At 47.3% G+C, this 25,949-nt stretch overlaps 1 protein-coding gene across 1 annotated transcript; it reads left to right on the top strand.

Annotated features, from left to right (window-relative positions):
• The first annotated feature begins 1,280 nt into the window (after positions 1-1,280).
• LOC121864869 (endochitinase A-like) lies at positions 1,281-23,714 on the top strand. The gene is made up of 2 exons (XM_042364033.1): positions 1,281-2,352; positions 23,462-23,714. The coding sequence occupies exons 1-2, from the start codon at positions 1,542-1,544 to the stop codon at positions 23,563-23,565; spliced, it is 915 nt and encodes a 304-aa protein (XP_042219967.1). The 5' UTR covers positions 1,281-1,541; the 3' UTR covers positions 23,566-23,714.
• Positions 23,715-25,949: the final 2,235 nt, after the last annotated feature.

Below are 25,949 nucleotides of genomic sequence, written 5' to 3'. Positions count from 1 at the left end.
GAAGGGAGAAGAGAGAGTCAAGGTACACATCTCAAGACGCTGCTGGCCAGAGATTTAATTTTGAATCTCGGCGTTGTAACTGCCAGCGTGACCTTGTGTGGTGTGTGGTGTGTATCCGTCCGTCCGTGTGTATGTATGTGTGTTTGGGTATCCGTGCGATTGTCTGTGTCCATATGTGTACTTGTGTTTGTTTTTATGTGTGTGTATCTGTATTTGTGTATGTATTTATGTACGTGTAGAAAATACAATTAAAAAAAAACACCACGTCTTGTCAATTGTAATTTAGTAAAAACGTCTCTATGTGATTTTCAAACATAGACTCATAGATATAGTATTTTGAATGAATACATTAGCGCATAATTTATCATTTATGGTAATAATCATGTACGCTAAGAGCTTATTAGTTATTGTTGATCATTATACAGTCATATATAGACCCGTATTTCATTTTACATTACGTTTTGGTCATTCAGTTGATAAAACTCAAGTGTACAGAAGATAAAGTGAATTAAGTTAAAATATGGTGTTTATGTTTACACTGAGGACGTCATCACCCAGTGCTGCCCCCTGTCGGCGGCGGCGGGCGGCTGAATACATCTTTATAAGGGCAATAGATGGCGCTGATGCAGCTTCCACATGGACCTGCATATATTTATGTAAAGTTAATGTATTTCCTCGGGTATAGAAGAAAAATATACCCTAACAAATAGTTTTAATTTTACGCTTACTCAAAATATACCTAAATAGCAGTTGTTAGTAACGAGACATCATATATGACTACGACGCTGGACATGATGTGACGCTAAGGTCTCCTCAGCGTTACGTTGTACCATACCGAAAGATGTAAAAGTCCGTCGTTAAGTACATATCATCTTGCTAATATGTGAGGTGCAACACTTCAATCCATTACAAGGAGAGTAACACCTTCCACCGCAGCTCCTCCCTTTACATCCATCCAAGTTACTGGGGCGGAGCTATTGAGCATCACTCTCTATCCTCATTGGCTACCCGCGAGCATCCACGAGCTGATTGGTCGTTATGTTATAGGATTCCTAATTCGCCGTAAACAAGGTTAGGCAACAGCTTTGTATATTAATTAATTATAATTTCCCTCACTAACAATGTTGTTCCTTCGACGTCAGAATACTTAATATTTATCAAGCAGATGTGTTCACAGTGGGTGGATATCGCTGTCTCTCGCGTCTGAAATGTCAAAGAAAACGATCGTCTTGGGCGTCATGTTGGTACTACTGCAGCCGAGGTATCAAGAAGGGGTGATCGTCACTCTGACGCTTTAGAGTTGGTTGAGCGGCCGAGAGGTGAGGATGTAGGAGGCTTGAGGAGGCGCTAAGGATTACTTGTGTGCTTGGGCCACCCCGTCTGTGTGCAATCCCCGTGAAGTAATTGACAGAAGGAGACTGGTTATTACTCGAATATTACATGACCTCCAGGTGCTTTTATATATGTGATTTATAATATATATAGAGTGTTGGTGGTTGTGTGAACAGAACAGATTTGGTCAATTAAATTAATTAACTCCGATGCGGGAATTGTGTGTGGAAGAGATCGCCATGAGCACAAGAGTGGCACTGCCGATGTTTTTGGGCTGCAGAATGTCGGAGCTACGACGCCAGCTCCTCCCCAGCCCGACACCTAACCAGGATCGCACAGCTCAGGTCCGCAAGAACTTGTTTGGTCCGATAGATCACGACGAGAACCTCAAGTTTGTACATGACGAGTTGAACAAGATCTCTGAGGAGGACAGCAAGCGCTGGAACTTTGACTTTCAGAGTGAGAAACCAAAAGAAGGTCGATTCAGTTGGCAGCGCGTGGGTGACGGCGTCCCACAGGCGTACGAAATGCCCAGGTTAACCTATCTCACCACACACGCCACTAACACCACCACTATAGCGGCGCCAACACCGCTCCATAAAGTACCTGAAGGTGTTTGTGGTTCTAGTTCTTCAGCGTCGACCTCTGGTGCGTCACTAGACCACCAGCAACCCTCCACCTCCACCGCCCAGACCACCACCACCACCACCACACCCTCTACCACCGCAACCACCACCACAACCACAGTCCCGGACACAACCACCACCACCACAACCACCACACCTAGTAAAACTACCACAGCGAAGACGAGGCTTCCTCCACCTCCCACCACGACGATACCAGCCTCTAGTGCTAGTTGTAGTGAAGCTCCAGCCACCATTAGGGAGGTGGTAGTAGTGAAAAAGTGTACTAGTAGTAGTGGTGGTGATGGTGGTGGTGGTGAGGAAGTGAGAGAAAACAACACCAACACACCCAAAGTCAGATTTACTAGATCGAAGGGCGGTCAACCTCCTGTCACAGGTGAGAATTGCTAATTAATTTTGTTTACAATATTTACGATCCATCAGTAAAGGTATTAGTATCATAACTGTGATTATATTAGTACATATTGTGATATAAAATAGAGGTACAGTAATTACCAGGTGGTGACTCATAAAGTTAACTATTAAGAGAAATTTTTTGAAATGTTTACTGTGATTTTAACTCAACAGGTAAATAATGTTATCTTTGTTTGTTGTGGTTTGTGTTGATCTATTTCCAGGTTACATAAATAGGTTCTCAGAGATAAAGGTGACCACAGGTGTTAATGACAGGAGGGGTGATGCTAACCTCAATTAACCTGTGATATTTTTCATTTTACCATTTTAACACTAAATCAGTTTTCTCTTTCTTTTAAAACCATAAGTTAGAGATGACCGGATATCCGGCTCTTACTGTATCCGGTATCCGGTCGCATAATTAACTCTGAAAAAGGTCAATGAAACCTTTTGAATCGAGACTATGGATTAAATATTATGATGACTGTGACCCAGCTTAGTAAAACCCAAAGTATGCTAACTAGGTGAAAGCTTAAGTACCCAGCTTATACATTACCAGAAACTTCTTTCCCGTACACACACAAAAAAATATACCACAGCATAATAGAAGAATTGTTATTGTAAAAGAAAACTTGAAATTTGGAATAGAGGTCAAAATTTAGGTTGGTTGGTTGTTCAATGTAACTGTGTGTGTGTGTGTGTGTGTGTGTGTGTGTGTGTGTGTGTGTGTGTGTGACCTTGGCGACTATCTAACAAACCAAATGACTTTCCTGTGTTGACTTAGCTGCCCAGAATTTCCAACGCGTGTACTCTACTATCAATCTCAAGATGGATTTTTACCAGTATTTCGTCAACGTTTTTTTATATCTTGTACAATTAATGGGATTCCCACTGAGTTACGTTCTCGGAATTTCTTGATGGTTAGTGAGGGAGGAGTCGGTAGGGGGGGGGGTGTATTTTAATCGCATCCTAATAAGGTCAAGTAATGTTTTGAAAAGATTAAATCGCATTTCATCATTCAAGGTTGGGTGTTCAGTATTGTTATGGTTTGGGGTTATGTAAGGTTATGGGTGGGGTTGTGGTGACTTGTGACCTGCCAAGCAACTGGATGGAAGGAGAGTTAGGAGAGTATCGTAGAGAAGTTGCGTCGTGGTGGCTGTGTGTGTGTCGTGGGGGGGAGGAGGAGGAGGGGGGGGTAGACTGGGCGCGGCACTGTCGGCGTCTCGACCTGACTACTATCACCATTTTTCTCGCCGTCGGGGTGGAGGGGAGGGGGGAGGGGGAGTATTCACGAGTGTACACCATAAACTAGTCATCTACAGGTGTATTTTGATGTACACTTGTGATGAACTATGGTTTGAAATGGCGTACATATGCGTAAATGACCGTTTTAGTTACTGGCAGATACGCGTAGTGTGTGTGTGTGTGTTGAGAGGGAAGGTGCGCTACATTTGTAATATTTAGTATAATGTTTGTCCTGCCAAATGGACTTTAATATGAGGAAAACAGTGTAGGGGGGTAGGTGGGGCCGTGTGGTGAGGTGGTGGTACTTGAACGTCGAGGCTGTGTGCGTAAATGTATTTCCTAGTATACAACTTGACAATCCGGAGTGCATCTGTAACCATCCCAGTGACGTCACCTGTTGATGGTCACATGACTCGGAACTGACCAATGGGCGCACGTGTTGCAGGCGGAACTGACCAATAAACATACGAGTTGATGGCAGTCCCTGCAACACGCGTCAATTGCACCAGCTGCACTCAGTCTCGGTTGCGGGTACGGCCGTGTGTTGATGCAGTTGACTGAGCGACCTGTTGGCAACACCATATTGTGTAAGGCAGTGTGTTGGTGCACACAAGCAGGTAAACACACCTGCAACACCACTAATTAGCACGATATCATGTTTATTGTACCTTTACTCATCATAAATCACCGAGATAAAGACGACTGGAGATACGATAAGTGTTGCCAGTTGTGGGTAGTAAGAGAACGAAATTAATAGCACAGACAGACGATGCCAAGAAGGTGTGACAACTTGGACACACTGACCACTTCTCAGTTTAGTTGAAATGCATACACACACATCCCGACACACGTGGATTATTAGCATTACACCGAGAGACACTTCACACACACTACTCAGGGAGGGGGTGAGGATAGGTTAGGGTGACTAATCTTCAGGTGAAATAAACTGGAGGGGGTAACTAATCTGTATGTGATTCTAGTATTTATTATTCAATGCCCCCAATTAAACTAGATGTATAGGTCTATCCTCCCCCCTCCAACCCTCTTATTACCCTAGTCAATAAGGTCCCACAGTAGGGGAGGTGGGGAAGTTACCCTAGACTACCCCACAGTCTAGGGAAATTCGGCCTTTACCCGTCTCCCTCCCCCCATAAAAGGCGCTGGTGACTGGGGAGGGTTTAAAATCCATAATAGGTAGCGTGGGGACCTATTGAGCTATGGCATCGATTTCCGTCCCTAGAGAGAGAGAGAGAGAGAGAGAGAGAGAGACGCATTAATATCCAGTAGAGAAAATGAGAAAGATGCTTGAATATATAAGATAGTCACTGATGCTGGGAGATACACACACACACACACACACACACACACACACACACACGCACATACACACACACACGCACATATAAACCTTGAATTAAAAGGATAACAATGGTGGAAGCCGTTGAGTCGCTCTCCCTTTCAAAATTAAATCACCAAACTGGAGTGAGGGAGGAGAGAGAGAGAGACCCGCCTCAATTGGCTTTCCCCATCTCTCTCTCTCTCTCTCTCTCTCTCTCTGGTAGCATCACTTTAACGGGATATAGACCTACAGTATTCCTCTGGTGGATGGATGGATGGATGGATTGATCTAACCTGAGTGGAATACCTAATTATCATCTACCTAACAATTTTTTTTCGTAATTTATTATTTTTTCATTATAACCCAATTTATCAGACTTATTTTTTTAGCATTTTTTTCATAACTAAATTATTTTGTTGTCCTCCAATAGGCATATGATCTTGTGTGTATGAGTGGTGATTAGACCCCCATGGTTAGTAACTGGTTGAGCCAATAGGTGACAAGCTAACCCCCTCTCTCCTCTCATCCCTCCATGCCCTAACGAACACAGTAGATGGACACCGTTTTAGGGCAGCGGACTACAGTTGGTCACCACACACACACACACACACACACACACACACACACACACACACACACACGCCAAAAAAATGTAATGACCTTCACAGTGAATCACCTCCATTGACTGTAGATGTTGCAGAAATCTCAACTTGAATAGGAGGTGTTGATGTGATGCTGCCCTCAACTTGCTACCGTGAGGGTTTTAAATTTATTACTATTGAGTTTTGATTTATTCTTAGGTTATGTATCGTTAACGTATGTGTGTATGTTAGTGTTTGTGAATTTCAGTATTTGTTTGTAAGTCTCGTTGGTGTGGTTTGTTTAGTGGGTCGAGGGTTTTGGTGCGCATGCGTGAAGGAGTGCGTTACCCAACTCCCCTCCTCCTACCAGTTCTTGATGTTAGTGCCTTCCATGAGTTTGTTGTAGCGTAAAGTAGTGTATAATGTCCCTTCTAACCTCCACATGATTGAGAAATTAAGGAAGAACGAGCGTGGGTTGATCACGTTGCAACACACAGCTTGTTGCAGCGAACGGGTTGGAACCTGTGAGCAGCTTGGCCAACATTAACACACATTTTCGCGGGCGTCATCACCCAAGTACTTTACCCCCGATATAAGACGAAGAATTATGAGTGTGTTTATCGTAGACACATTTCTTTATTAGTACGAGATGTAGAAAGGCGAAACTCCCTTGAGAAATGATTTTAGTGAGAACTAGTAGGGTTTTAGTGAAATTTAAATCCAGCCAACTTTATACTACTACTGTACGTTTACACTCGACTCCAACCGCTTCGTTGTGACCTAACTAATATGAACAATTATTTATTCATATCCCTCTTCAGACTTAATGACTCTCGTCTCTATATCAGAAAATAACTCCGTTTCTGTGTTTTATTATCCGGGGTAACATAACGCCGTGGTGTATGGAGGTACAACGAGTGTAAATATTATACTGATGGCTTCCCGACTTTCTGACACAGAGCTGAGTTGTAAGTCACTGGACGAGTGTTGCCAGAGAGTAAATCTTATTTATACCTCTACGTATATTGGTTATATTAATGTTGTAAGAATAACTACTCGTAGGTGAGGTATATATGGTATATTAAGACTGACGAAGTTATATATACCTTGAATTTATATTTTTGTGGGGTTTTTTTTTTTCAGCGGTTGTGGTACGATGGGGCAAAGTCAGCTAGTGGTGTTTGTGGTGCATAGTGGCGCATGGTGTGATTGAGGCTCAGGTGTGAATGAACTCTATGCGTAGGCCACCGAGGGCGGCATATCCCGTGCCTGTCAGTAGCCCGCCTTGGGAGCTTATGATGGAAAGGACAATTGCCAGAGGTTGATGGATGTCGATTCAATTCTTAACAAACCCATATTTAGACGGCTTGTGTCTTCACTGCCTTTGGTTATATCCCCTCCAGTACCCGATTTTAACCCGAAATTTAACCCCACCTCGATTTTTAACCCGTGTTGTAGATGGGGGAGGGGAGGGGAGGGGGGGTTGTAGTGTATGGTACAGGTTGAAATTTGGTTGAGGTGGATTAGGTTTGGACACTAGGTGGAGGGGTTGTGTTTGGTTAGGTTTGGACACTAGGTGGAGGAGGGTGTGTGTTTGGTTAGGTTTGGACACTAGGTGGAGGGGGTGTGTTTGGTTAGGCTTGGACACTAGGTGAGGGGGGTGTGTGTTTGGTTAGGCTTGGACACTAGGTGGAGGGGGTGTGTGCTTGGTTAGGCTTGGACACTAGGTGGAGGGGGTGTGTTTGGTTAGGTTTGGACACCAGGTGGAGGAGGGTGTGTGTTTGGTTAGGTTTGACACTAGGTGGGAGGAGGTGTGTTTGGTTAGGTTTGGACACTAGGTGGAGGAGGTGTGTTTGGTTAGGGCTTGGACACTAGGTGGAGGGGGTGTTAGGTTAGGTTTGGACACTAGGTGGAGGGGGGGTGTGTTTGGTTAGGTTTGACACTCAGGGTGGAGGAGGGGGGGGTGTGTTTGGTTAGGCTTGGACACTAGGTGGAGGGGGTGTGTTTGGTTAGGTTTGGACACCAGGTGGAGGGGGGGTGTGTGTTTGGTTAGGTTTGGGACACCAGGTGGAGGGGGGTGTGTTTGGTTAGGTTTGGACACTCAGGTGGGAGGAGGGGTGTGTTTGGTTAGGTTTGGACACACTAGGTGGAGGGGGGGTGTGTTTGTATTAGGTTTGGACACTAGGTGGAGGGGGGTGTGTTTGGTTAGGTTTTGGACACTAGGTGGAGGGGGTGTGTGTTTGGTTAGGTTTGGGACACTAGGTGGAGGAGGGGTGTGTGTTTGGTTAGGTTTGGACACTAGGTGGTGGAGGGGGGGGTGTGTTTGGTTAGGCTTGGACACTAGGTGGAGGGGGGTGTGTGCTTTGCTTCAGGGGTTTGGACACTCAGGGGTGTGGAGGGGGGTGTGTGTTTGCTAGGCCTTGGGACACCAGGTGGTGGAGGGGGGGTGTGTTTGGTTAGGTTTGGACACCAGGTGGAGGGGGGTGTGTGTTTGGTTAGGTTTGGACACTAGGTGGGAGGGGGGTGTGTTTGGTTAGGCTTGGGACACTAGGTGGAGGGGGGGGTGTGTTTGGTTAGGTTTGGGACACTAGGTGGAGGAGGGTGTGTGTTTGGTTAGGTTTGGACACTAGGTGGAGGGGGTGTGTTTGGTTAGGTTTGACACTAGGTGGAGGAGGGTGTGTTTGGTTAGGGGCTTGGACACTAGGTGGTGGGAGGGGGGGTGTGTTTGGTTAGGGTTTGGACACTAGGTGGAGGAGGGGGTGTGTTTGGTTAGGCTTGGACACTAGGTGGAGGGGGGTGTGTTTGCTAGGTTTGAGCCACTAGGTGGAGGGGTGTTTGGTTAGGGTTTTGGACACTAGGTGGGAGGAGGGGTGTGTGTTTGGTTAGGTTTGGACACACTAGGTGGAGGGGTGTGTGTTTGGTTAGGTTTTGGGACACTAGGTGAGTGGAGGGGGGTGTGTTTGGTTAGGTTTGGACACTAGGTGGAGTGAGGGGGGTGTGTGTTTGGTTAGGTTTGGACACTAGGTGGTGGAGGGTGTGTTTGCTTAGGTTTGGGACACTAGGTGGAGGAGGAGGGGTGTGTGTTTGGTTAGGTTTGGACACTAGGTGGTGGAGGGTGTGTTTGGTTAGGTCGGACACTAGGGTGGTGGAGGGTGTGTTTGGTTAGGTTTGGACACTAGGTGGAGGGAGGAGGGGTGTGTAAGTATTAGGTTTGGACACTAGGTGGTGGAGGGTGTGTGTTTGGTTAGGTTTGGGACACTAGGTGGTGGAGGGGTGTGTGTCACAGTTTGGACACTAGGGGTGGAGGGGGGGGGTGTGTGTTTGCCAGGGTTTGGACACTAGGTGGAGGGGGGGGTGTGTTTGGTTAGGGGTTTGGACACTAGGTGGAGGAGGGGGGGGGTGTGTTTGGGTTAGGCTTGGACACTAGGTGGAGGGGGGGTGTGTGTTTGGTTAGGTTTGGACACTAGGTGGAGGAGGGGGTGTGTTTGGTTAGGGTTTGGACACTAGGTGGAGGAGGGTGTGTGTTTGGTTAGGCTCTGGGACACCAGGGTGGAGGAGGGTGTGTTTGGTTAGGTTTGGACACCAGGTGAGGGAAGTGTGTGTTTGGTTAGGGTTTGGACACTAGTGGAGGGGGGTGTGTTTGGTTAGGTTTGGACACTAGGTGGAGGGGGTGTGTTTGGTTAGGTTTGGACACTCAGGGTGGAGGGGGTGTGTGTTTGGTTAGGTTTGGACACTAGGTGGAGTGGGTGGTGTGTGTTTGGTTAGGTTTGGACACTAGGTGGTGGAGGGGTGTGTTTGGTTAGGTTTGGGACACTCAGGTGGAGGAGGGTGCAAGTGTTTGGTTAGGTTTGGACACTAGGTGGTGGAGGGGTGTGTGTGTTTGGTTAGGTTTGGGACACTAGGTGGAGGGTGGTGCCTTGGTTAGGTTTGGACACTAGGTGGTGGAGGGGTGTGTGTTTGGTTAGGTTTGGGACACTAGGTGGAGGGGGGTGTGTGTGTTTGGTTAGGGTTTTGGACACTAGGTGAGGGGGTGTGTGTTTGGTTAGGTTTGGACACACTAGGTGAGGGGGGGTGTGTTTGGTTAGGGTTTGGACACTAGGTGGAGTGAGGGGGGTGTGTTTGGTTAGGTTTAGGCTTGGACACTAGGTGGAGGGGAGGGGGGTGTGTTTGGTTAGGCTTGGACACTAGGTGGAGGGGGGGGGTGTGTGTTTGGTTAGGTTTGGACACTCAGGTGGAGGAGGGTGTGTGTGTTTGGTTAGGTTTGGACACTAGGTGGAGGAGGGTGGTGTGTTTGGTTAGGTTAGGCTTGGACACTAGGTGAGGAGGGTGTGTTTGGTTAGGTTTGGGACACTAGGTGGGAGGAGGGGGTGTTTGGTTAGGTTAGGTTTGGACACTAGGTGGAGGAGGGTGTGTGTTTGGTTAGGTTTGGGACACCAGGTGGAGGAGTGGGTGTGTGTTTGGCTAGGTTAGGTTTGACACTAGGTGGAGGAGGGTAAAAGTCAAGTTAGGGTTTGGACACTAGGTGGAGGGGGTGTGTGTTTGGTTAGGTTTGGGACACTAGGTGGAGTGAGGGTGTGTTTGGTTAGGCTTGGACACTAGGTGGAGGGGGGTGTGTGTTTGGTTAGGTTTGGACACTAGGTGAGGAGGGGGGTGTGTTTGGTTAGGTTAGGGTTTGGACACTAGGTGGAGGAGGGTGTGTTTGGTTAGGGTTTGGACACTAGGTGGGAGGAGGTGTGTGTTTGGTTAGGTTTGGGACACTAGGTGGAGGAGGGGGGTGTGTTTGTTAGGTTAGGTTTGGGACACTAGTGGAGGAGGGGGGGTGTGTTTGGTTAGGTTAGGCTCTTGACACTAGGTGGAGGAGGGTGTGTTTGCTAGGGTTTGGACACTAGGTGGAGGGTGGTGTGTTTGGTTAGGCTTGGGACACTAGGTGAGGAGGGTGTGTGTTTGGTTAGGTTTGGACACTAGGTGGGAGGGTGGTGTGTTTGGTTAGGTTTGGACACTAGGTGAGGGGAGGGTGTGTGTTTGGTTAGGCTTGGACACTCAGGTGGGAGGGGGGTGTGTTTGGTTAGGCTCTGGGACACCAGGTGGAGGAGGGTGTGTGTTTGGTTAGGTTTGGACACTAGGTGAGGAGGGGGTGTAATGGTTAGGTTTGGACACTAGGTGGAGGAGGGTGTGTGTTTGGTTAGGGTTTGGACACTAGGTGGAGGGTGGTGTGTTTGGTTAGGGTTTGGACACTAGGTGGAGGAGGGGTGTGTGTTTGGTTAGGCTTGGACACTAGGTGGGAGGAGGTGTGTGTTTGGTTAGCCTTGGACACTAGGTGGAGGGGTGTGTGTGTTTGGTTAGCTCTGGACACTATTAGGTGGAGGGGAGGGGTGTGTGTTTGGTTAGGCTCTGGACACTAGGTGGAGGGGGGTGTGTGTTTGTTAGGGTTTGGACTACCAGGGTGGAGGAGGGTGTGTTTGGTTAGGTTTGGACACTAGGTGGGAGGGGGTGTGTGTTGGTTAGGGTTTGGACACTAGGTGGAGGAGGGTGTGTGTTTGGTTAGGGTTTGGGACACTAGGTGAGGGGGTGTGTTTGGTTAGGTTTGGGACTAGGGTGGAGTGGAGGGTGTGTGTTTGGCTAGGCTTGGACACTAGGTGGAGTGAGGGTGTGTGTTTGGTTAGGTTTGGACACTAGGTGGAGGGTGGTGTGTTTGGTTAGGGTTAGGTTTGGGACACTAGGTGGAGGAGGGTGTGTTTTTGGGTTAGGTTTCTGGACTCAGGGTGGAGGAGGGGGGTGTGTGTTTGGTTAGGGTTAGGTTTGGACACTAGGTGTGAGGAGGGTGTGTTTGGTTAGGGCTTGACACTAGGTGGAGGAGGGTGTTTGGTTAGGCTTGGGACACTAGGTGGAGGAGGGGTGTGTTTGGTTTGGTTTGGGCACTAGGTGGAGGGGGGGGGTGTGTTTGGTTAGGCTTGGACACTAGGTGAGGAGGTGTGTGTTTGGTTAGGCCTTATCACTCAGGTGGAGGGGGGGTGTGTTTGCCAGGTTTGGACACTAGGTGGAGGAGGGGGTGTGTTTGGTTAGGTTTGGACACTAGGTGGAGGGGGGGTGTGTGTCATTAGGTTTGGGACACTAGGTGGAGGGGGGGGGTGTGTCGGCTAGGCTCTGGACACCAGGTGGAGGGGGGTGTGTTTGGTTAGGTTAGGTTTGGACACCAGGTGGAGGGGGGTGTGTTAGGTTAGTTTTGGACACTAGGTGGAGGTGTGTTTGGTTGGGTTTGGACACTAGGTGGAGGAGGTTGGGTGTAGGTTTGTTAGGTTTGGACACTAGGTGGAGGGGGGTGTGTTTGGTTAGGTTTGGACACTAGGTGGAGGGGGTGTGTTTGGTTAGGTTTGGACACTAGGTGGAGGGGGTGTGTTTGGTTGTTTGGACACTAGGTGGAGGTAGGGTGGGGGTGGGAGTGTGTTTGTTAATGGGCAGCCGTGGAATATAAGACCATGTGTACGTCGGTGTAGCTGATGTTGAGGTCTCTCTCTCTCTCTCTCTCTGTGTGTCTCTCTCTCTCTCTCTCTCTGTGTGTCAGGCGTGTGGACAGTAGCTTGTTCTTGTATAATGGTGCCTCCTCCTCTCTCTCCATGCTTGTAAGGAGATAGTGTATAAGACCTTCTTTATATTCTCCCCGCTAGAAAACTTTTCATGTTTGCTCCCCCACTCTCCCCCTTCCCCCATTTTGCCGGCGTGAAAGGGGTAGTTTAACCCTTTCACAGCAGACAAGGATGTGTCTGTTTGTCTGACTTGACCAATGACGACACAGTTTTGTCCAAGGCCTAAATAAAATACAAAATTCTTCACATCTTTCGTCCTATTTTCTTTTATTTTGATTCTTAATAATAATTTTTTGTCGTCAATAAAAGATTAAAATTAATAAATATATCATATAATAATAATCAGTAAATTTAGTAGTTTGGTTGATTGATATGGTTTGATCTTGGTTGAGTGTAGGTGCGTTAGAGTACTTGATTCAATGCTTTTTGGTTGAGACACGTTCTGGTAGATTGGTTGATTATAGGCATGAGTACCCCCCTCTCCCCCCCACACACACACACCCCACCACCTTAGTTATCAATCTTGGTTGGCATGACTTAAGGCTTACCAAGGTTGAGTGGTTGGGTTGAAGGAGTGAAGTGTACTGTTAATTATCATCCCCCTTCCTCCCCCTTCTTCCATTCCCCCTTCCTCCCCCTTCTTCCATTCCCCCTTCCTCCCCTTCTTCCATTCCCCCTTCCTCCCCCTTCTTCCATTCCCCCTTCCTCCCCCTTCTTCCATTCCTCCCCCCCTCCCCCTATCTCCCTTTTCTTCCCTCTCTGTTCAGTGGGTAAGGTGGAGAGAGAGAGAGAGAGAGAGAGAGAGAGCAACAGATGGAAAGATAATTAATGTGATAAAGATTGTAATTAGTAGAGAAGAGAGAGAACGTGTAGTTAATTTATGCGTAATTGATGTGTCGTCTCTTGTCGCTTCTAAGACGTTGACGCATCTTTATACGCCGAGTTACGCATCTATATACGTCGAATTGCGCATCCACCGTATATATATATATAATATGCCCATTTACGCATCTGTATACGCAAAGTTACTCTTCTGACTACGAATCTACGCATCTATTATACGCTCAGATACGCCTCTACGCCCGTTACACCTGACTGAACCTACCTGTCCTTGACCCAGATAATTATCCCACCTGTCTTTATCTACAGGTAAAAACACGGTGGGGTTGTCGCTATGGGTCGGTTATATGTGAAATTTCCTGGACCACCACAGCTTATTTCACCTGAAGATTAACCACCACAGCTTATTTCACCTGAATATTAACCACCACAGCTTATTTCACCTGAATATTAACCACCACAGCCTATTTCACCTGAATATTAACCACCACAGCTTATTTCACCTGAATATTAACCACCAAAGCTTATTTCACCTGAAGATTAACCACCACAGCTTATTTCACCTGAAGATTAACTACCACCAGCTTATTTCACCTGAAGATTAACCACCACCAGCTTATTTCACCTGATTTGTACCTGCTAATTAAACACCCTTCAGGTGACCCCATTTGAGTTAATACAATAAAGAATTTCATCTATATATATAAAGACAAGTTTACAATTAACAATTTCTAACAACATAGTTAAATTTAACATCATGTGGTGGGTGTTCTGCGCAGTTAAATTCAACATCATGTGGTGGGTGTTCTGCGCAGTTATACACTATGCGCAGTTACATACGGGTGACGGGTGCTCTACTTTCACAGTGGCGCACCTTCTTCCTCCGGCTCCTATCAGAGGGTGTCATTCAAGTTTGCGCTTATCAGTTATCCGGCCCCTAACTGGTTGGACACGTAGCCGGCGACCTGATAACGCTTATCAATCCATAGTACGCACGTTGTAGTAGTAGTAGTAGTAGTAGGGAGTGTAGCGGTGGTGGGTAAGGGGGGGGGGAGTAGTAGTAGTGGTGGTGAACGTAAGAACGGATACAGAGAGACAATGTTAAAAGGTTACCCCGCGCTCCTATCAATACAAGGTGGAGGGATGTTGACGAGCTTAAAAGGACAGTTTGCGCGGGAAACCAAACGAAAGCAGGGCGCGTGTATATGTTTTGAGCGGGAAGTATGGGGAGGGAGGGGGAGAGAGATGAGACGGGTCTTGGCTGGGTGAGAGAGAGTGTGTGGGGGATTTACGCGTGGCTTAGATCCCTTGGAAGCCTTGACACACACACACACACACACACACAAAACAGAGAGAGCGAGCGAGAGATAATAGCTACTCGCTTTATCTGACTTGAGTTATCCCCCAGTTATCTTGGGAGGTTTCCTGTCTTAACCTCAGTTTATAAGCACCACCGGATGAGACAGCGTCCTCTTCTTAATCCCAGTCCTCGAGATCTTTAAAACAAAATTATCATCAACTACCAACAAACAGACGCCTGGTTTAATACCTCACCCAGGAAGCATTTATATAGTCGGATATTGATATAAGAACCCATGTATAGATGTTTTTATATACAGCAGAGTCGAGGAATAGTGTTATGAAAGGTGACACGAGACGACCCAGGCACACACACACACATCTGGCTGGACGTGGCGGCTGAAGAGTGTATTGTCGTGGCTGCGGTGATTTCGTAAGCTATTGTGAAGAAATGTTCGTACGGCTGTATTTGGGGGGGGGGGGGCTCCTGGTCATGTGTGCGGGGGGGGGGAGGCTTCACGTTATACCCCCTGTCTTAACTAAATATCATTTAAACGTGATCTGACGAAAGTTGATCTCACTTAACCTATACAGTCCAAACAGCGAGGGTTAAAATTCACACCTTGGGGGTATACCCTGACGCTGAATAACTATAGGTATCGTGTTTACCTTTGTGTTATATCGCCTGGCGTTCCTCACCTCTACCGTATAAACCTTACTGTTCGCCTGACGTAAAGAGAAAGCCTATGCCCGTGTGGTTAATGTATTGGATAATTACATACGTGTGGAGTTATGACATTAGAACAGGTCAATCTGCGAGTCAAATTCTGGGCGGTTGTTTTCCAAGGACGTGTGTAGGTAGGCATTGACCCACGGCGCGTCAGGGAGGAACATAAACAGGAGGGAAATTCTATAAGATGTTGAAATTTATTTTAGTTTCAGAAAAGTTAGCAATGGCAATATATATGTCTGTGAACGTAATGTATGGAGCCATTAAGCTTTGTGCAGTAGTAAAATAACACATAAGAGCCATTTACTTTCCAGAAAAGTCGGCAATGGCTTTATATGTCTGTGTGAACGTAATGTATGGAGCCATTAAGCTTTGTGGCGACTTTATCTCGAGTTTTGTGGCCGTTTTATTCATCTCACCAAAGAGGAGAATTTATAATGGCGGCGCCCTTCATTGACCCTCACTGTGGGAATATTTCATTTTCCCACTTTTAAAATGTTCTCTGGGTGTCGACAGATAGAAAGGAGGGTGGGAGAGAAAGTCAGAAAGAGAGAGAGAGGGCGGGGGAGTGGGGGGGGAAGTGAGAGTGAGGGAGGGGTAGAGAGAGTGAGGGAGGGGAGAGTGAGTATGAGAGAGGCTGAGTAAAGGAGAGACAAATAAACGAAGATTGTGGGGGAGAGAAAACGAATAGAGAGAGACAGAGAGAGAGAAAGAGGGAGGGATTCGGACGGGTGGGTATGTCTGTCTGTATGTAAGCGTCGCCCCCCTCCCTCCTCCCCACAAGTGACGACGGCTCCTAAGCTGACCCAATCTAACCCGTATTCAGATGTGATAATGGCCGCTGTATGAACCAAGTATCCCTCTCTTTTGTGGTTCAGTCATCACTTAAATTGTGGTGGTAAGGATGCGGCCAGAATAGAGATCCTTCCCCTACCCATCCCCTACCTCACCCCCAACTACCCCTTCCGGACATTCCTATCCCCTTCCTCACTCATTACTAGAATATCCCCCCACTTCCACTCCTGCTCCCTATGAATCCCTCCCTCTCCCCTTATTATCCCCATCACTCCCCCACCCACCCCTTCTGGGAGTTTGTTTGAAATTGGGAAATTCCTCCTAACCTAACCTAACCATTGTGGAGTGAGGTCTGTGGATTAGCTCGCGTGACTCTACGTATTTTATGGGATGTAAAAAAAATAATAAAGAATCACCCATTTCAGTTTGACCTAAATCACCCATTTCAGTCTGACCTAAATCACCCATTTCAGTCTGACCTAAATCACCATGAGCCGAAGTTTGACCTAAATCACCCATTTCAGTCTGACCTAAATCACCCATTTCAGTCTGACCTAAACTCATAAAAATTGAATAAATACCGATATGTAATGTCATAAATTTGTAGGAATATATTAATATACTTTTTCATACATTAGGTTAGGTTTTGTTTGGGTTAGGTTAGGTTAGGTACACGATAAACCCCTCCCCCCCCCCAAAGTTTTTTTTATATTTTCATTTCCTTGAGTTTATAAAATATCTCGCCATTTCCTGTTATTGGTAGTCAAGATACAGACGTAAACAGAGTTGTGTGGGTGAGGATTTTAATGTCAAATTTGTTAATGTCATCCAAGAACTGATTTAACGTCACGTATAGGTCCTTGCCTCTGTATGTATGTATATGTATGTATGTATGTATGTATGTATGAAATTATTTACAATCACACCAATACACCCACGTAAAAATATATTAACCCGTATATAATATCTTTTCCTGCCATTACAAATCTTGAAATATCTCTTCAAATCTGTGTTGGATGATAAAGTTAGAAAGTGTGAGCAAAATAGTGAAATGTGCTGGATGGACTCGTGGTGTGGTGAACGTCTGAGACACTTAACACAGACCACAATAACATTCCTGTGGTACCAAGCCTTTGACGCCGCCACCCAGGTATGACTAGTGATAAAAGAAGGAAGAATAGAAGGAAGGAAGGAAGGAAGTCATAACAGGGAAAGAATAACGCTATGGAAGGGGGAGAAGAATTGGAGGGGGGGAGGTTTACTGGGCCTACTGGAGGTATTGTTAGAAATATAGCGAAAATGGGAGTTCCTTTTGGAGGGGGGAGGGAGGGGGATGGTGAGTTGGAGGGGGGAGGGAGGGGATGGTGAGTTGGAGGGGGAGGGAGGGGGATGGTGAGCTGGGAGGGGGGAGGGAGGGGGATGGTGAGTTGGAGGGGGGAGGGGGACTTCCATGCATTTGAGAAGAAAGATGTTTTGACACCAGACAAAGAGGCATTTGGATTCTACATTGAGATAAGATGCCCCTTAAGAATCCTACCCCCAAGGATAGGATAAATAAATATGCCTGTGTAAGCCAAAGTGTCTCTTGTGAATTCAACGAAAGTAATGTTAGTAGAAGTCAAATTTCTCGTTGGATTTAGTGCAGATAAAGGTTGAAGATGACTCGTTGAAGTCCCCTTGATCCCTTAACTTCACATTGGATATCCCATTGAAGTCAAATTCGCCTTAACTTCATAATAAATGTCTCGTTGAAGTCAAATTTCTCGTTGGATTTACTTTTTTTTCTATAGAAGCCAAGTGAATTCAATACAAGGCCTGGATGTCTATATTACTCAACAACAACAACAAAAGCTAACCGTTGTCTTAGTGGTCATCAACAAAACATCAACGGCAGCAACAGTAAACAGTCTCTCCCGTTGCTTCCTCCTCTCCCCCCCCCTCCCCTCCACTCCTCTCCTGGGTGACGCCTCGTAGTTATGGTGAGACTAAAGGAGATTTTTAAGGGCTTTTTCCCTCCCCTCTCTCCTCCCATCTCCCTCTCATCTCCCTCTCTCTCCCTCACTGGCCACCACCACTCGCTACTACTTGTCAGGGAGAATCTTTCGCTTCTCAACCTTCATTTTATTGCTGTTTTGTTTTTGTTTTTTAACCAACTATGAATAGATGAAGCTGTTTGTGGGCATTGGGAGGCTGAATACATCTGGCGTTGAGTGTGTGTGTGAGTGTGTGTGTGTGTGTGTGTGTGTGTGTGTGTGTGTGTGTGTGTGTGTGTGTGTGTGTGTGTGTGTGTGTGTGTGTGTGTGTGTGTGTGTGTGTGTGTGTGTGTGTGATACTCTTTATGGCTCGTGTGGGTAAAGGAGATATGTGGGTATATTTTTTTCTCAGGGCATATGTGGTGGTGAGGAGAGTTATGAGGGGGTAGGGAAGATGAGGGAGGGGGGGTTAGGGGGCGGGATGGAGGAGGGGAGAGAAGAGACAGGAGGGAAAAGGACGGGAGGAAGGGAGAGAGAGTGGCAGGAAAGGAAGGGAGAGAGAGTGAGAAGGTAGAATCTCACTTTTACATGGGCAGGAAAAATGCATAGAAATTTCATAACCACGTATTAAATTCTTCCTCAGGTGACGTAACATAGCTGATGAGAGAGAGAGAGAGAGAGAGAGAGAGAGAGAGAGAGAGAGAGAGAGAGAGAGAGAGAGAGACCTAGTTACCCAAGATATATAAGACGTCAAATAACACTAAACATCTTCCTCAATATAAAACCTGTTTACAGAAAGGAAGCGATCAGTCACCCCTCACCCTCAACCCTCACCCCTCACCCATACGTCACACGGTTGTCATAACGACCTGATAGTGACTAGAAGTTCATAGGAAAAAAAAGGGTCGTGCTTGAGGTTAGGTTAGGTTGGTTAGGTTAGGTTGGTTAGGTTAAGTCAGGGTGTATTGGTTAGGTTAGGTGTAGCAATCAAAGCAAAATTATTCTCAAATTGTATTCACTAATTAGAAAGCCAAATTTATTTCCCCAAAACAAATTTATTCCCCCAAAACCAAATTTATTCCCCGAAAACCAAATTTATTCCCTAAAACCAAATTTATTCCCCAAAAACCAAATTTATTCCTAAAACCAAATTTATTCCCCCAAAACCAAATTTATTCCCCAAAACCAAATTTATTCCTAAAACCAAATTTATTCCCCAAAAAACAAATTTATTCCCCAAAACCAAATTTCTTCCTAAAACCAAATTTCTTCACTGATTGTGGTGGAGCAGTGGGTGGCCTTGTTAGGTGTAGCCTCAAGACCCACAGGACGTAAACCAGCCAGTAATTTGATAGTAAGGAGGGCGAGATGATGATCACCTGAAGATTAAACACCCCACTAAGTTTATTTCACCTTGAGATTAACCTAACCTAACTTAGCTTGGAGATTAGCCCCAGCTTACTTAACCTAACCTAACTTAGCTTGGAGATTAGCCCCAGCTTACTTAACCTAACCTAACTTGGCTTGGAGATTAGCCCCAGCTTACTTAACCTAACCTAACTTAGCTTGGAGATTAGCCCCAGCTTACTTAACTTAACCCAGCTTACTTAACTTAGCCCCAGCTTACTTAACCTAACCTAACTTAACTTGGAGATTAGCCCCAGCTTACTTAACCTAACCTGACTTAGCTTGGAGATTAGCCCCAGCTTACTTAACCTAACTTAGCTTGAAGATTAGCCCCAGCTTACTTAACTTAACCTAACTTAGCTTGAAGACTAGCCCCAGCTTACTTAACCTAACACCATGTGAAGAAACCTCTAGCCTAACGCCAACCTAATCTAACCTAATTCAACCTAAGCTAACCCCCTCCAGGTAGCGTTAGGTTAGGTTAATTAACAGGTGAACTAAACTGTACCGGGTAATCTATACAGGTGACCCCGAGAAGCTGTCAACGTAATTGCCAGCTTTTTTTGTGGCCCTGAAAGGTTCTGGGAGGAGACCTGAGATTGGCCCTATACTGTGACCTAATTTAATCTAATCTGGTCGTTATTACACAGTTTAATAGACGTCAGTGATGCGGGTTAATCGAGAGAGAGTGAGAGAGATAGAGTGAGAAAGGCAGAGAGAGGGTGAGAGAGAGAGAGAGAGCGAGAGAGAAAGGCAGAGAGGAGAGAGAGAGAGAGAGAGAGAGAGAGAGAGAGAGAGGCCATCTCATTGCCCTTTTCCGCTGTCAAGGTAGAATTGCGAAGGGGTTGTTAACAACACCCTCCCCCACCTCCCCACCTCCTACTCGCTCAGAGAGAAAAAGAGAGTGAGATAGAGAAGGAGAGAGATAGAGAGAACTGGATATCATTTAACACCTCAGATTATCTTTCTTTACCACAGTTATCCCCTAAGGTGTACAGGTAAACCCGTGTTATTTTAAAGGACCTTAAATTAGTAGGTGTTTAGGGGAGTTTTATCACCTGTAGATTATAACACCCTAACCTAATCTAACCTAACCCTAACCTAACCTAACCTAACCTAATCTAACCCTACAGGTAGTATTAGGGTGTTAATCTTCAGGTGATCGTTGGGGGGGGTGTTGTATAGGTAAATAACAAAGATCTCCTACCCTCCTTCTCCAAACACCTCCTACCCTCCTTCCTCCTTCAAACACCTCCTACCCCCCTCCTTCAAACACCTCATACCCCCTCCTCCAAACACTTACCCCCCTCCTCCAAACACCTCCAACCCCCCTCCTTCAAACAACTTCCAACCCTTCCCTCCTTCAAACATCATCAATCCTTCCCGGACGAGGTGAGGGGTAGGGTTCCTGTACAATTACCGGTGCAATCAGGTGGAAAATGTATCGTCAATGGTGAAACATCCCAACTGACGGTTAATAAGAGGTAATAGGTGTAATGGTGGTGCACTTGGCTGCTCCCACGGGCTTCTGTTATCACGAATTAAGGTGTCGCGGCTGGCTACCTCTGTTGGGTGTTGTGATGCAGGATTCTCCCAGTAGTAGTATAGATTATATAGAAGTCTCACCATATAGGTATGAAGGGAGGATATATGCCTTATAAGGTATAAGGTTTTTGTGTCTGTAAATAAGAGTCTTCCTCTGTTTTTCATCTCCATTTGTCTTTTCTTAACCGCTGTCTCTAGCACCTTGGCAACCAGACCAGTGAATGGTAGAAGAGGGTGTTCTGGTGACTCACTTTGAGCCTTTTGATGGTTGGGGCAAGTGAAGTGGCCTGAGCCCTGAGGGTCAGGATACACCCCCGCAGCCCTCACCAGGACCAGGGTCTTGGTAATCGTAGTGGTTAATCACAGTATCTTGGGTCAGAGGTCAGGGGTCGCCTCACGCACGGACGTACACACGGACGTACACACACACACACACACACACACACACACACACACACACAATACGACGTACGTGTTTATGTGGATACAACTCTCTCACACGACATACAAGGAGCTGTATTATGAGCAGCAACCAGCCTATAGTGTAGTGGCAAAGTGCACCTGGGCAACACAGTGGTGGTGTAGGGGCTGGCTCTCAGCCCATAAGTTGAGATTTATGCAGTGTTCTTTCTTTTCCCCTTTCTGGGAAGGTCCGTAGGCTGAGGGCGTCCTGGCACCCCACAATTATCCCTCCTTGTTTCTCCTCCGCCGCTGCCCGGATTCTCCGTTTTCTCAAGAAATCTTCCAAGGCGTCCCGTCCCGGCGGCCACTTGAGGACGTGTGTGGCTGTTCACTCGGGCAGGATCTTCCTCCTCGCTCTCTCGTGACGCGTCTCTGTGAGGCGAAGTTGACGCTATCTGGCCACTGAGCTCCCTGGAGGGTAGTAATGACGCCTGCAAGCCTCCTGACCCCGTGGTGACCTCTCCCGGGCTACCTGTGCCCTCTCGAGATGCCCCTTTGCCCCGGCGTGCCCCCGGTGTGAGGCGGAGGGCCCCAGGGCGACCACTGAGATACAGGCGTTGGCGAGGCTGTGTACCCGGCCGCGCCCGCTCGTAATTACTGGCTGCGGGACCCCGCTTTTTATACCTTCAAGATCAAGGTTTGGGTTCTTGGGTTGTGCGTGTGGTGGTTTTTATTAAAGGTGTGGTATATATAATGTGTCAGAGGGACCTGACTGGCTACTGGTTTGTCTGGGGTCGTAAGGTAAGGTGCTGGACACGCATACGGGGCTCAGTGTGACGGTTGGTGTTCTGGGGTCTGTATGTCGGGGTCTGATCCACTTGGCTACACTCTATCGCCAGGTGAAGTTGTCTTGGTGGAGGAGGACCTCAGTGTAGTGTTGTGTTGTCGGTCTTTAGTGCAGGAGATGCAACTGTTGGTGATCAAGGCCTCCAACACTGGTGTTGTGGGGTTACTCTGTTGCGTCCCAAGCCAACACGCCAGCACTATTTCAGTGTTGTAGGGTGGTGGTGGTGCAGTCCACAGGTGTTGTAGGGTGGTGCAGGCCGTAGGTGTTGTAAGGTGGTGGTGGTGCAGGCCACAGGTGTTGTAAGGTGGTGGTGGTGCAGGCCACAGGTGTTGTAGGCTGTAGGGCGGTTGGTGGTGGTGCAGGCCACCGGTGTTGTAGGTTGGTGGTGGTGCAGGCCACCAGTGGTGTAGGGTGGTGCAGGCCACCGGTGGTGTAGGGTAGTGGTGCAGACCAACTCAGGAACATTGCTGCACCTGCTTCTGCGAGTTGCAATCTGGCCGGTGTAAGTGTTTCCGGGGTAGAGGGGCACATGAGACAGCCCGCTGCCGTCGCGTGTGTTACCCTCTTGCCCTGACCGCCGGGGCGTGTCCGTCTAGGAGGGACACAACGAGTAACGCTGCCACCGCAAGGTTGGTGTCCTTGTTGCTCCGACGTACGGGTTAGTGGCGATGCCAGGCAGATGGCGCCTTTGAAACTTGGCTTTTGTGTTTGGAATATGTCCTTTTGGCCTCAAGTTTGACGGACTTGGGGACTTGTATGTACCAAGGCCACAAAATTCGTATAAAACTGGAGTCTTTTATGACGGGTTGATATTACTGATTGCTGCCACAGTTTGACTGCTGGGCGTGAAGACCATGTTGTTGTTGTTGACCAGTCCGGCGGTGGCACGACCACACCAGTCCGGCGGTAGCACGACCACACCAGTCCGGCGGTAGCACGACCACACCAGTCCGGCGGTAGCACGACCACACCAGTCCGGCGGTAGCACGACCACACCAGTCCGGCGGTAGCACGACCACACCAGTTTGGCGGTAGCACGACCACACCAGTCCGGCGTGTAGCAGTGACTTAGCTGGGGTATAGGAGCGTGAGGGCGTGGTATTATGAGGGCACGAGGGCGTGGAGGCGTGGCACTAACATACCCCTCACAGCAGCTGTTACATCAGGTGTTGAGGAAGGGGGGGGGTCGGTATAGGGACGGCGGGAGGAGGGGGAAGGGAGGAAAGAGGAAGGGGACGTCGGGAGGAGGGGGAAGGGAGGAAAGAGGAGGGGGACGTCGGGAGGAGGGGGAGGACCTCAGATCACTCCTCTTCCCTCCTCCCATGTTTTATACCGTTTTAGTGTTTATATTAAAATTTAGGATGAATGTTTTACTACAGAATTTATGATATGTTTAGTCCCACAGCTTTCACGGATATCTGAACACGGTGAATGTTTATATAAATATTCTCAATGTTTTTATGACCTAATTTTATTGATGTTTTTTTTCTCTCTCTCTTTTGCAGCGTTTATGAGGATCCGGAAGTCGAAGCGCCCGGCGAACACCAAGCTAGAGGAGGAAGCTGAACTGCCAGCCCTGGTGAAACGGCCCAAGACTACATCCTCCTAACACATGCTCACCGTCAGACGTTCATTCCCCCCTCTCCCTCTCCGCCATCCATCACCATGTTCCACAAACTTCTTCTGCAGGGGTGGCTAGTCTCCAAGGACGGCCTCCAAGCTTCTGCAGGTGTGGCTAGTCTCCAGGACGGCCTTCAAGCTTCTAAGTGACTAGTCTCAGGGACGGCCTCCAAGCTTCTGCAGGTGTGGCTAGTCTCCAGGGACGGGCCTCAAGCTTCTGCAGGGGTGACTAGTCTCCGTGGACGGCCTCCAAGCTTCTGCAGGTGTGGCTAGTCTCCAGGGACGGCCTCCAAGCTAATGCAGGTGTGGCTAGTCTCCAGGGACGGCCTCCAAGCTTCTGCAGGTGTGGCTAGTCTCCAGGGACGGCCTCCAAGCTAATGCAGGTGTGGCTAGTCTCCAGGGACGGCCTCCAAGCTTCTGCAGGTGTGGCTAGTCTCCAGGGACGGCCTCCAACACTCCTGCAGGTGTGGGTAGTCTCCAGGGATGCTCTTCACGCTCCCACCACTTGGCTTTAATCTCAGAGCGTGAAGCCGTGAAGACTATCCAGGAATGTCTCTCAGTCCCGCAAGAGAGATAGAGAGGCGGAGGAGACATCTATTGAAGGGGGGGGGGTTCGAAGCTGTGTACTTGTGTGTGTGTGTCGACTGAAATATGGCGTTGAAAAAGATCTCAAAGCTTTTTTCTTCCCCAAAGCTGCCGAGGCTGTGAGGGCGTCAAGGACTAGGTGTTGAGGATGTGTTGGCAATGAAAAGAAAACAAAAGAGTGGATGCTTGTGGCACTTAAGACCAACAGAACAGACTGGGAATAACACTCAAGTGATTTTGTGTATAATTGTCTGTGTGATGCTTGGACGTGCACCCATCCGTCTACTTACTTGTTGGTTCATCCACTCACCCGTCCCCCTCACCCTCCAGCACCACAGCCTTCGGGACATCCACAAAACTCCATGATCTCACTGTATGAAACATTGTTTAAGTTTTTTATGTAAATACTTATTGTATTTATTTCATATTCAGTTTTTTTTTTCGTTTTTTTATGTGTGTGTGTGTGGTGCCTAAGGTGGCGAGGTCTCCCAGGCGGCTGGATTGTCGCTGTGACTCTGAGACTCACCCGGGCGGCCCCTCTTTACAAACTTTTTACCATGATCCAAAGATCGTTATTGGATACTGCCCAAAGAAGCTGCAACAAACCCGAGCACGCAGAAAAGTGTGTACCTTCAGAGGCTCAGTTTGTGTAGTGGTCCCCGCACTTGTCTCCCTGTCAGAGATTACCATTTGTCAGATCTCAAAACTCGGAACATCCAACTGTTATTAATATATGTTTTCCTCTCAGCCAAGTGCTCCTGAGCAAAGATAATTTGTAACATTAACAGTACAAAATTTTGTAACTATTTATGATACCTTACCTTTTTTCTTTTATTTATTGTTAATATTCGGGGCGTGATGTGTGGGCTCTGTGTTTAAGAGGTGTTCGTTGAGTGAGGGCGAGTCCAAGCCGCAGCAGACAACATGGACTTACGAGAACCAAGCTGTGGACGGCCTCATGCTCTGTGGTCCCTACTAGCTGTGGTTGTGGTCCCTACTAGCTGTGGTCCCTACTGGCTGCGGCTGTGGTCCCTACTGGCTGCGGCTGTGGCTTCTCTTACCCTCACACATTTATTTTAAAACAGTTTGCTCACGGCCCATCCCTCACGGCCCACTACAGCCTCCCTCCCTTGAGCCAGCTTACGTCAGTGTGTTGATGGTAGTGTCTGCTCAGCTTGTCTTCCTGTACAAGTTGTTTACCGAGGGAAAGTTGACGAGAAGTTCGAGAGATAATAGATGTTTTTTTTGTGTGTGTGTTCTTTTAAGGAGACCTGATCCCCCCCCCCTCCCCCACCACCCCAGAAGGTGTTAAGAAAGATAGAGAGAGAGAGATAGAAGACCTTAGGAAAGTTACCCCTCCCCTCCCCCCCTCTTCCAGAAACAATTATAGAGAGATAGCATGAGGGTTTTTCAAGAGACATGACCGCCAGAAGGAGTTAAGAGAAAGAGAGATAGATAGAGATAAACTTGATGAACCAAACTTTAAAATCCAATCAGAACTCTTTATTAAGATTGTAAGGTTGGATTTGATTGGTTACAGTGATAGTGTGTGTGTGTTGCTGGTTAGTATTTTTTGTATACATAATTTCTATCTCTTATCTCCTACCCAACGATGTTATAATACAAACACTATATTATGATCTCATTTATGGAAGCAGCGCTATACTATATATCCTATGTTATATAACCTTGTATTTGGTTGGTTTGAAACATAATATACCGGCTCGTCTTAACTCCTCCTCCCTTCCCTCACACAGGCTTTAATATCATTGGCTGGAAGGAGTGATC

The sequence above is a fragment of the Homarus americanus genome, unplaced genomic scaffold, assembly GCF_018991925.1.
Source record: "Homarus americanus isolate GMGI-L3 unplaced genomic scaffold, GMGI_Hamer_2.0 scaffold31777, whole genome shotgun sequence".
Taxonomy (NCBI): Eukaryota; Metazoa; Arthropoda; class Malacostraca; order Decapoda; family Nephropidae; genus Homarus; species Homarus americanus.
This window is presented reverse-complemented; position numbering and strand designations above follow the sequence as displayed.

What these genes read in the sequence shown, in the direction of transcription:
- LOC121864869 (XM_042364033.1), top strand. Translation starts at nt 1,542, where the DNA reads ATGCGGGAATTGTGTGTGGAAGAGATCGCCATGAGCACAAGAGTGGCA. An exon ending in CGGTCAACCTCCTGTCACAG is followed by an intron (nt 2,353 to 23,461) that starts GTGAGAATTGCT and finishes TCTCTTTTGCAG; the next exon opens with CGTTTATGAGGATCCGGAAG.